Below are 11,485 nucleotides of genomic sequence, written 5' to 3'. Positions count from 1 at the left end.
GAGGGGGTTAGCACTTGGGAGAAAAGAAAAAAAATAATTGATGCAGAGATATATGAGATTACTCCAGCTATCTAGATTCAAATCAGCAATCAAATCTTGTATCAAATCATTTGATAGTCCGCTCCCAGTATTTTCATGTTGAGCAATCAAAGTTACCACAATTTACAATCAGCAAGGTAACTCGTTTCATAAGAATACCGCTGCCACGCAAAAGGTAAAAGAAAATAAACTCACTTATCGTTTGCATCATTAAAAAGCATCAGATTTTCTACCGCTGTAGGGGGTGCCTTAAAAAAAATAATCTTTTTCTACTAATACAGAAGCCATAATAGTCTCCTTCAATATCGTTTGGACAGTATTGGACCTCTTATCTAAGGTAACCAGGATTTTCATGATGATCAATTCAGTTTTAGTTAAAAGGAAATAGTGAGATTTATTGCAACAAGCTAGAAATTCTGAATACATAATCATGCACAAATCATGTGCTAAGAAAAAAAGAAGTAATCTTAACATGCTTAAAATGCAAGAAGTTGAATCTTCATCATTTGTAGCATCCCTACAACATCTTTCATGTTTGTCCTTCCTGCCGGAGATTCAGCACAACAATCTAATGCCACTTTCATGATTGATGCCACAAGATCTAGCTCTTTCTGGTAGCGATTACCCATTGATGTTACCAAGTTGACATTTACGACATCCATTACTGCCTCTAGAATTGAATAACTCACGTATTGCTTCAAGCTAAGATCTCCCTCAAACTCATTAGGCCTCCTCCTGGTAAACGTTTCCAGCAGCATGATCCCATAGCTATAGACATCACATTTTGTTGAAACTAATCCATCCAGTCCATACTCTACAGTCAAGCAATTAATATAAAGATGCAATATAATTTCTAGGAGGGAAAAAGATGAGGAAAAATTAGCAAAACTACGAGACGTACCTGGTGCTATATAACCCAATGTTGCAAAGGTTTTAGTGTATAAATCACTCTCATTTTCACAAAGCAGTTTTGAAATGCCAAAGTCGCTTAGGTGGGCAACCATATCCTCATCCAGCAAGACATTACTCGGCTTCAGATCACAGTGAATCACAGGCGACAAGCACCCATGGTGCAGATATTCCAATGCACATGCCATATCTATCATTATGCTTAGCCTTTGCATGATGTCTAAGAAGTAGTTGTGCGAATACAAATACTTCTCAAGGCTCCCACTAGGCATATACTTGAGAACTAAAGCCTAAAAATTAAGGTTGGAACAACTAGTAATGACTTTTACGAGATTCCTACGGCGAAAGCTGCGCAGAACTTCACATTCTGTATCAAAGCTCTTGAATGCCGCATCTAGTTGCAGATTGAACACTTTAACTGCAATGGCAGTTCCACTTCTGAGAACGCCTTTGTAAACAGAGCCAAAACTTCCAGAACCAATCAGATTACTCTCGCTAAGCGCCTCAGTTGCTTGGAGCAGTTCATAGTATGAAATTCTTTCTCTTGTTATGGAAGCCAAAGAATCAGGTTGTTGAGGAGCTCTTTTACCTCTTCTATACCTTATCCATAAAAACACAAAGATCTATGCTTTGATGGAGGGGGGCATGGTGGGACACTAAACCTTGAAGAACCACACAATGCTTCATTGTAGATAAAAAACTGACTTGGGAAGTTCTTGAAAGGGCCCCCCGAGGGTATTTCACCATTCAATTTGTTGAAATAAACATTGAAATACTTCAAATTTTGAAGTTTCTCCAAAGACTTAGGAATGATTCCAGATATATTGTTATGAGAAAGGTCTAGGAATTCCAAGACTACCATGTTGCTCATTGAGTCAGGTATAGCTCCTTCTAACTTGTTGTGTCTCAAAGAAAGATACGCCAAAGTTTGCAAGCCTCCAATTTCTCTAGGAATTTCTTTTCAGAATTGATTCACTGATAGATCTATCAGTGTCGCAACCTTTAGATTCCAATTTCTGGAGGTAAAGAACCTACCATGTTGTTTGACGATAAGTCAAGAACCACTAGATCTTGAAGGTTCCCTAAGATTGGTGGTATATTGGAGCTCAATTTATTTGAACCCAGATGTATCTCACTGAGGGAAGTAATATTCCCTAAACAATTAGGAAGAGATCCTAAAAGTTGATTTTGACCCAAGTAAATATCACCCAGATGCTGTAATTTACATATATGATCTCCAATAAGTCCTGTTAATTTGTTGTCACTCAAGTTGATGCGCTGAAGGTTTCTCAAGTTGCCAATTGATGTTGGAATCGATCTGACCAAGTTATTTCCAGAAAGTACAAGGTCTAATAAGCTGCTTAAGTTCCCAACTTCCTTTGGAATTCGCCCTTTGATTTTGCAATTGTAACCGTAAAATTTTCTTAGAGAGGTGGAAAGGTTCCCCGTGGAGGCTGGAAGCATGCCATTTAGAGGGTTGTAATATAGATAAAGAACTGTTAAATTTCTGAAATTGGATAAGGAAGCCAGGAAGCTTAATGATGTCACTGGTTAAATTGTTTCCCCCTAAATTTAGTAACTGTAGATGAGTCAAATATCCAAGAGAATTGGGAATCAAGCTAGTGAATTGGTTGTAAGAAAGCTCTAGATGAGTAAGTTTTGAAAAATTGGAGATGGAATGCGGAATAGTCCCAACAAGATTGGTTAAGCTGTTCAGATAAAGCTTTTCAATGTTGGGTAAGATAGAACACATGTTTGGTGGGAGGCTTCCTGATAGATTATTGTATGAAAGAGAAATCTTTCTCATCCCGGGTATGTTGAAGATCTCCATTGGAAGTGGACCACTGAGTCTAGTAATCTCAAGATTAAGTGCCTCCAACTCAATGAGATTGCTTATCTCTTTGGGTATTTCACCTGGATTACTAGTGAGTTGGTTCAATCTATTTTTGCAAAGATATAAGAGTTGCATCTTGTTTAAGTTCACTGTCTAAGTTGTCGATCTCCCATGGTAGAATCCACTAAGATTTTAACTTTTACATTGTTGGTCATATGAAAGTATTAAAAGAAAAAAGAAAAAAAATACATATAGAAGATAAATATGTTTGAACAGAGCCATTAATCTTGCTTCTCTCCATGCCTAATACCACCAAACTTAGATACCACAATTAATGCAATTACTGTGTAATAAGATAAAATTCTGAAGAACTATCTCAATTATCTAGGACTCCATTAATGGAGCTTAGAAGAAGAAGAGGAAGAATGAGAGAAAATTTTATAACTGCTTCTAGTCTTTATAAAGAGGAATTGTGTAACACCCCGAATTTCGTGCTAGAACGTAAACCGTTATTCTTTCACAGTGAGGTTATGAAATTCATGAATCCTATGCAAATTTAGTGTGTAATCAATTATGTAGTGTGTGAATCTAATTGAGCATGAATTGAGATCATAAAAGTCCCTTAACTCAAAGACGGGTTGAGAACTTTCCTATCGTTCAAGTTTTAGTGAACGTTGAAACTTGGGTCAAATTCAATTGATCATAACTCATTATATATGATGAACTGGGTGGCCTACTATATGTCAAATTAAATATCTTCGAATTAGCTTTCCATCGATACCAAATTCGCCTAAAATGGACACTCGGTGAAGAAGTTAGAGTATTTTTAGTGTCAACGTTCCCCGTTTGACTGGCCACCGCATCGCGGTGAGCCTTAAAATGACAATTGTCAATTTCAGTAGCTCACTGCGATTTCCAGCGCATCGCGGTGAAGCTTTAGACGGCGTTTCAGTCCCGGATTTTAAATTCTAAGGCCAAATTAGACATTTCCCATGGCCCCAAACCCATCCAAACTCGGGATTTAATCCCAAATACACCTAAATTTATACACTTTCACCAAAATTCATCAAGAACTCTCTCTAGGGTTTCAAAAAAGAATTCCAAATAATTCAAGATTCAACCATGGGTTTTCAAAAGTTATTAAAGAATTGGAATTCCCGCAACGTAGGCTTCAAGAAGAACCCGCTAATTTCATAAATGGAGGTATGTGGGGTTATCCTAAAAATCTCATGGGCTTAAAAATTCATGTTTTAATAACGGGGGTTTTGAAATTATGAATATAAATAACGTTTTAAATGTTTTTGTGATATTGATTTGGTCTTTAGACCTATTCTCGAAGTGATTTGATATATGATATATGTGTGTGCATGTACTCCGAAAAGATGTTAACTTCAGAGCATGAATCATATAAAATCCCTCTCTTGATATGATTTTGTTTTCAATTTTCATATCATGTGAATTATTTGAAAATCATCTTCAAAAGCATGAAATAAAATGTTTTGAAAATTGTTTTGATTGGCTATGATTTTGACTTGCAAGGAGAGGATTGTTTATGTTGAAATATGATGAATATAATGGTTGAATGAAAAGAATGATGTGATACTAATGACTTGTAAGTCGGGTATGACGATACCCTACAGAACATGATATGTGATTGTATTAAATGGAGTTGGATGCATTGATTTTACATGAGATAGGTGGATGCCCGAAGAAGGCATTTGAGTGTAAAGGCTCATCGCTGGAAATCGTGTTTTTCGACATGGGAATTTGGTACCCTGCTTTGTGATCTTGCGTACCTGACTTTATGTCATCCCAAATTGGAACTATGGTTAGGAGCCCTACTTTGTGATCTTGTGCACTACCATACTTTATTGGGTCAAGACACCCTGCTATGTGATCTTGTGTGTCTTCCCCTCACTTATACTCTAATCTCCGCGGCACCCGAGGTTTGACAGTTGGTGTAAATATGATATGTAGGGTATTCCACCTAGCTCAGCTACATTGCATTGTTGTTGAAAAATTATTACATTATGTCTATGTGCTTTTCAAATGATTTGATACGAAACTGCTTTATAATGGCTCTCACTTATATTCTATAAATATATTATATTGTTGTTTTGGATTTCCTTGCGTACCAGTATTTTTGTATTGACCCCCTTCCCTCCCAGGTTCAGAGGCACAGTCTAGGGGTCCAAATAATCAGGAGAGTCTTCAGATAGATTTGCAGAGTCACTTGGTGAGCCTTCTATATTACGGAATGCCTGATGTCTGGCAGTATTATTTATCCTTTATTAGTTTTTGGGTCTACTATGGACGTTGTCCCAGTTTTTAGACAATAATTTGTTTCAGTCATGTAGTAGAGATTTCCCTGACGGTTTTCAGATGTCGATAGAGGTTGTGGGACATTATTTCCCATTATTTATTTCATTAGATTCATGACCATGTTTGCGTAATATTGTGTATCTTCCGCATTTCTTTTTATCATATAAATTATGTGCATGATTACGGGATAGATAGGGGTGTTTCAGGCCTTCATGGTTCGGAATGCTCGTTGCGGCCAGGGCCCCGGTTTGGGTCATGACAAAATTGGTATCAAAGCACGGTTCTTGGTCCCAGGGTGGCTGCAAAATCGCATCGAATAGAGCCTTGTGTATGGGTGTGTAGCGCACCACACTTATACGCAGGAGGCTACAAGGCATTTAGGAATGTCTCTTTTTCTTTATGTTCTAGTTCATACTATGGAGTTAGAATGTTCCTCTTCCATACTCTAATTTGTGCTACGGTATTGTCCATACGAAAGTAAAGTCATCCCAATTCTTTCCTTTGATGTGCTCAGATGTGTCTCATTATTGGGGTGAATCAAGTGCAGAAGTTCAGAATCTAAATGGTATGGTCCTTTCTAATTGAGAAATAAAGATTATAAAAAATTGTACAAGGTCTTGAGAAGAGTTTGTTAGTGCTTTAAAGTATATTGATTCTGGTGTAAACTTTGATATTGATGAAATCGTGCTTTCCAACCTGCGGTATTAAGTGTATTCAGTCTCTTTCAGAATTTATGTTACCGATGTCACGCTTAAAGGGGATGTGGGTAACAGAATGTTGGACCAGTATTTCTACCCGAGTAGTAGTTGTATAATTTAAGTTTCGGTTTCATGACCTATTGGTTGTGATGTTGGACCAAAAAGTTGGTGATGTGAAGTCACAAATTTTAAAGTTGGAGTGAGGATGACTTTTGTGTAAATAAATATTTTACCTGAATAACCAATTTTCGAGGATGATTTACCCCTTTATGGTGATAGACTAATGTGGTAGCTAGTAGTATGTGTGGATTATATGGTAGTCCATGGAGGAAGTGTCTGGCTCAGAATTTTATTTATACAGAGTAAGATGTGTATTCTTAGTTCATTGAATATTGCGTGTTGAGTTTCTATCTCTTGAAATCTTGTCATCATTGTTTTGTTGAAAATCAAAGTCTAGTGAAGCCGTGTGAGGCCTATTTTGATTCACTAGCAACTTGTTGTTCTCCTTGTTGTTCTTGTATTGGTTGGAAATGGGGTTTAGAGGCATAATGGCAAGAAAAGTGGTAAGGGAAATTTATTGAATATATGTATAGCCGAATCTTATTGCATGAGATTGAGTTGGTAATGAAGGTGAATTGTTGTTGCTTGAAGGATGAAAATGGCTAGATTAGCCAGTAAGTTATAATTGTAGACTAATGGTTGTTTATGGAATTTGAAAGTAGCCTAAATGTGCGCTTGAGTAAGTAAGTGTGATGTGAGAAAGCCGTATAAGTAGATAATATTGTATGGGGTATGATATAAGATTAAGGTTGACCATGTTTATTATGTGACTTTACCCCCTTGATCTTCTTTTCCGGAGTAGATGTAAGCTAGTACTTCATGTGAGAAGGTATGAAGTGGATTTTAAGCTATAATAGCAATGTCATGAAGGGGATTGTGACAGTAGGTAGCATTTGAATAAAATGAGTAGTTTGAGTTGACTTCCCAATTTGATGGACTAGTATATTATGATGCATGATTTGCGTTATTGGTGGTAGATGATGGATGCTAGACTATAGGCTTGAATTATAGATTGTAGAATATGGTGGCGAGAATAGTATTTTATGATTAATGATGTATGATCTATAGGAATGAATTAGTAGGATTGATATTATTTATGAAAGATCCCAGGTTGAAGATTTATGAAAAGTTTAAATGATAATCGTGAGGGATATAAGTACATGAGGACTAGTGTTAAAATGATGAATTGTGGTTGAATCATTGAGTGGATAATAACATGGGTATATGGGAATAAGTTGAACCCCAGGTAGCAGGTTGATAGATAAGGCCTTATGCGTATACATTTTTGATGTACCTAGTCTGTGTTTTTTTTACTGTAATTTGTAGTGTGGAGGCATCTAAGGAAGACTCAGGGGTTGTTTTTTGGTGTTCGCTATAGTTGAATTCAGGAAATATATATAAGAAATATGTGCCTTTGGTATAGTTTTATAGATTCTGTTAAGTTTTTGGTTATGTGATTTGAGGTGCAATGATAGGGATAGTATCCTACAAAAAAACTGAAGATGGAGTGTTAAGCGTTTAGAAGTGTGGATGTCTATGTACATGGAAATAGTAGTCATGAGTTGATGACTCTAAGAGTTGGTAGAAATGGCGAGTAGTGTCCCTAAAAGGGGATGTCCTAGAAAATAATATAGTGCCTTTATATTAGGGATTAACGGGAGATGTTTGAATTCATGTATATATTGATATCCCCATTTTGTGATAGGGAATATGGATGTTTGCACTCATGAGAGCGAGAGTTGTAGAGTGCGGGCAATTGAAGCTAGCTAATGTTAATGGTAGCATTTACAGAAAAGCAAGATCTTCAGAGTAAAGGGAGTTTAGAATTTAAGTGTGTGGTGATGTCTATTTTATGTTGAGAGTTGTGGCTATAGACTTTGATGTGGGTATATGTCTGTAAGTCTAGGATTGTGACTCTTATCTAAGGGGGAGATCGGGAATTAAGTCCCCAAATTTTTCTCAATTCGACAAGTTGCGGGGAGGAGTCATAATAAATCTATTCTTACTCAAGAATACTCCTTCTACTTCCATTTCAGAGATTATTCAGCTAATGTCTTACTTCATCTTTTCAAGTCATGTATGTGCCGATGATTCGAGTTCTCTATGGACTTATGTTTATGATCTGACCTCCAAACTAGAAGAAATTATGTCTCTCAGTAATCCAGTCTTTCAGGTATTCAAGCCATATGTTATTTTGTTCATGATCCATGAAAATCTATGTCTCTCAATATGCTTGGTCTTAAGGAAATATAATTTTATATGTAACTGATTCATCCTATGTCGGATTAAGTCAAAGTGATAAGGTTTGTGCAAACTCATGGAAAAAATCTCAGTTCCTTAAATGAGGAACAATCGCTTCAAGCGAAAATCTTTGTCTTAGTTGTAATGTAACTCTCTGTAGCGTTATCGACTCAATACCACTCTGGGTTGCACGTATGGCGAGCTTCCAATTAGAGAACTTTTCTAATTGTCAAAATACTTAGTCATATTTATGAGATCTTAACTTCGATGATTTTAAAATTGATCTTCTCGACCGCGAGGCATAAGTTTTTAAGTTGATTCATATTCAGGAGTGTAAATGGGTCTTTCTGGGAAAGTTTTGGATTTTTAAGACCGCGTTTGAGATGCATTGGAGTAAGCAAAGCAGTGGCTCAACGCAATATCAACGCACTGCGTTGATAATTGCGTTGGCGAAACCAGTGTCTCGACGCGATCTCAATGCGTTGCGTCTTCTATCGTGTTGGGTACCTAGCTAGACTTACTAACTTCTGGAACCAGGAGGGTAATTCAGTCTCTTTCCCTCATCTTACCCTAATTTTTGCACCAATATTTCTCAGTATTCTCTATCCTAAGAATTCAAGTTTTATTGTGTCTTCCGAATGACTCTTTACTTATAATCTAGAGACCTGATTATATGGGGCGCTCGTGTTTATTTTAGCGTATCTTCATTTCATGTCCCTCCTTGAGTAGTGCAATAAGTATAAGTTTTGATGTAATAGTGTTACTTCCATTCATGAAAGTTATGCTCAGGTCCCTAATGACCCTCCATATGATAGTATAATGGTAGCTGTGGAAGAGTGGTGATGTGTTAGGTAGAGGAGTACATGTTCTTGAGGAAAAAAAATAATATTTGATATGAATTCTCGAGTTAAGGTTATAGGTAGAAGGGAAAAAAAGGAGATGAATTTTGATGTGTGAAATAGATAAGAAGGAGGAATGTGGCGGAAAATAATTGTGAGAGTGATTGAAATTTTTGGTTTTAATGGGAAGATTCATGCAGTGGTTGTAGTAATGATTAGGCTCGAATGTTGTGGTTGCTAAGAACACAAATCTATGTTAGTACCCTCTTAATTAAAACCCAAGGGTGCTTGGGTTTATAATACCCTCTTAATTGATAAGGTGAAGAAATATTCTAAAAGGGTGTATAGTACAGGGTCCTCTAGCTTAAGTTACCATCTTGCTACTCCGAGTTAGGCTTGAACATAAAAAGCTCTTTGCATTAAGACTCAAACTCTTGTGGTTAGATGTGTGATAGGAGAATTCTAAGTTGGAAATAATGAAGTGTGTTGTTTATTGTTTGGGCATAGATGAATAGTGTTTCTAAGTCTAATATCTATTTCATAGAATCATGAGATATGGAGAATGATTCTATCCCTATCATCTGCGAAACCTTCTTACATTATTAGTATCAATATAAATCAGGCCTATGATTATCAAATAAATCCCTGCCTTATGTTGTGAAAGTATGATGCATAGAGCTCATGTGCAAGATCGTCCCTATGTAAAATCTGATTACCTCATGTTTTGTGCTTACGCGTTCCGCTAGGGGTTATCATGAGGCTTGTTTGCTAGCATTGTATATTCGGGGACGAATGATCCTAAGGGGGGATAATGAACACCCCTCATTTCGGGCTAGAACGTAAATCACTATTCTTTCACATAGAGGTTTCAAAATTCATGAATCCTATCAAATTTAGTGTGTACTCAATTATGTAGTGTGTGAATCTAGTTGAGCATGAATTGAGATGATAGAAGTCCCTTAACTCAAAGACGGGTTGAGAACTTTCCTATCGTTCAAGTTTTAGTGAACGTTGAAACTTGGGTCAACTTCAATCAATAATAACTCATTATATATGATGAATTGGGTAGCCTACTATATATCAAATGAAATATCTTCGAATTAGCTTTCCATCGATACTAAATTCGCCTAAAACGGACACTCGGTGAAAAAGTTAGAGCATTTTTAGTGTCAGCATTCCCGTTAGACTGGCCACCGTATCGTGGTGAGCCTTAAAGTGATAGTTGTCAATTCGAGTAGCTCACCGTGATTTCCAGAGCATCGCGGTGAAGCTTTAGACGGCGATCTAGTCCCTGATTTTAAATTTTAAGGCCAAATTAGATATTTCCCATGGCCCCAAACCCATCCAAACATGGTATTTAATCCCAAATACAACTAAATAGATACACTTTCACGAAAATTCATCAAGAACACTCTCTAGGGTTTCAAAGAAGAATTCCAAAAAATTCAAGATTCAACCGTGGGTTTTCAAAAGTGATTGAATGATTGAAATCCCCGAAACGTATGCTACAAGAAGCACCCACTAATTTTGTAAATAGAGGTACGTGGGGTTATCCTAAAAATTTCATGGGCTTAAAAATTCATGTTTTAATAATGGGGGTTTTGAAATTATGAATATAAAACACGTTTTAAACGTTTTTTGATATTGATTTGGTCTTTAGGCCTATTCCCAAAGTGATTTGATATATGATATATGTATGTGCATGTACACCAAAAAGATATTAACTTGAGAGCATGAATCATATAAAACCCCTCTCTTGATATGATTTTGTTTTCAATTTTCATATGATGTGAATTATTTGAAAATCATCTTGAAAAGCATGACATGAAATGTTTTGAAAATTGTTGTGATTGGATATGATTTTGACTTGTAAGGAGAGGGTTGTTTCTGTTGAAATATGATGAATATAATGGTTGAATGAAAAGAATGATGTGATACTGATGACTTACAAGTCGGGTATGACGATACCCTATAGAATATGATATGTGATTGTATTAAATGAAGTTGAATGCATTGATTTTACATGAAATGGGTGGATGCCCGAAGAATGCATTTGAGTGTAAGGGTTCATCGCTGGAAACCGTGTTTGCCAACATGGGAATTTGGTATCCTACTTTGTGATCTTGCATACCTGACTTTATGTCATCCCAAATTGGGACTATGGTTAGGAGCCCTGGTTTGTGATCTTGTGCACTACCATACTTTATTGGGTTGAGACACCCTGTTGTGTGATCTTGTGTGTCTTTCCCTCACTTATACTCTAATCTCGGCGGCAACCGAGGTTTGACAGTTGGTGTAAATATGATATATAGGGTATTCCACCTAGCTCAGCGACATTGCATTGTTGTTGGAAAATTATTACGTTATGCCCATGTGCTTTTCAAATGATTTGATACGAACTTGATTTATAATGGCTCTTACTTATATTCTGTAAAAATGTTATATTGTTGTTTTGGATTTCTCTGTGTACCAGTACTTTTGTATTGACCTCCCTCCCTCCCAGGTTTGGAGGAATAGTCTAGGAGTCCAGATAATCAGTAGAT

At 36.6% G+C, this 11,485-nt stretch overlaps 1 protein-coding gene across 1 annotated transcript in view; it reads right to left on the bottom strand.

Annotated features, from left to right (window-relative positions):
• Positions 1-1,950: 1,950 nt before the first annotated feature.
• The window catches only part of LOC124897834 (probable leucine-rich repeat receptor-like protein kinase At1g35710), an 11,399-nt gene continuing 1,864 nt past the window's right edge, over positions 1,951-11,485 (bottom strand). The window contains exon 4 of the mRNA XM_047411424.1: positions 1,951-2,455. Coding sequence (XP_047267380.1) covers positions 1,951-2,455 — 505 coding nt within the window. The remainder of the gene's footprint in view (positions 2,456-11,485) is intronic.

This window comes from Capsicum annuum, chromosome 4 (assembly GCF_002878395.1).
Source record: "Capsicum annuum cultivar UCD-10X-F1 chromosome 4, UCD10Xv1.1, whole genome shotgun sequence".
In the NCBI taxonomy this organism is placed as follows: Eukaryota; Viridiplantae; Streptophyta; class Magnoliopsida; order Solanales; family Solanaceae; genus Capsicum; species Capsicum annuum.
The sequence above is the reverse complement of the archived record's forward strand: the minus strand, read 5'-3'. Positions and strand labels throughout refer to the sequence as shown.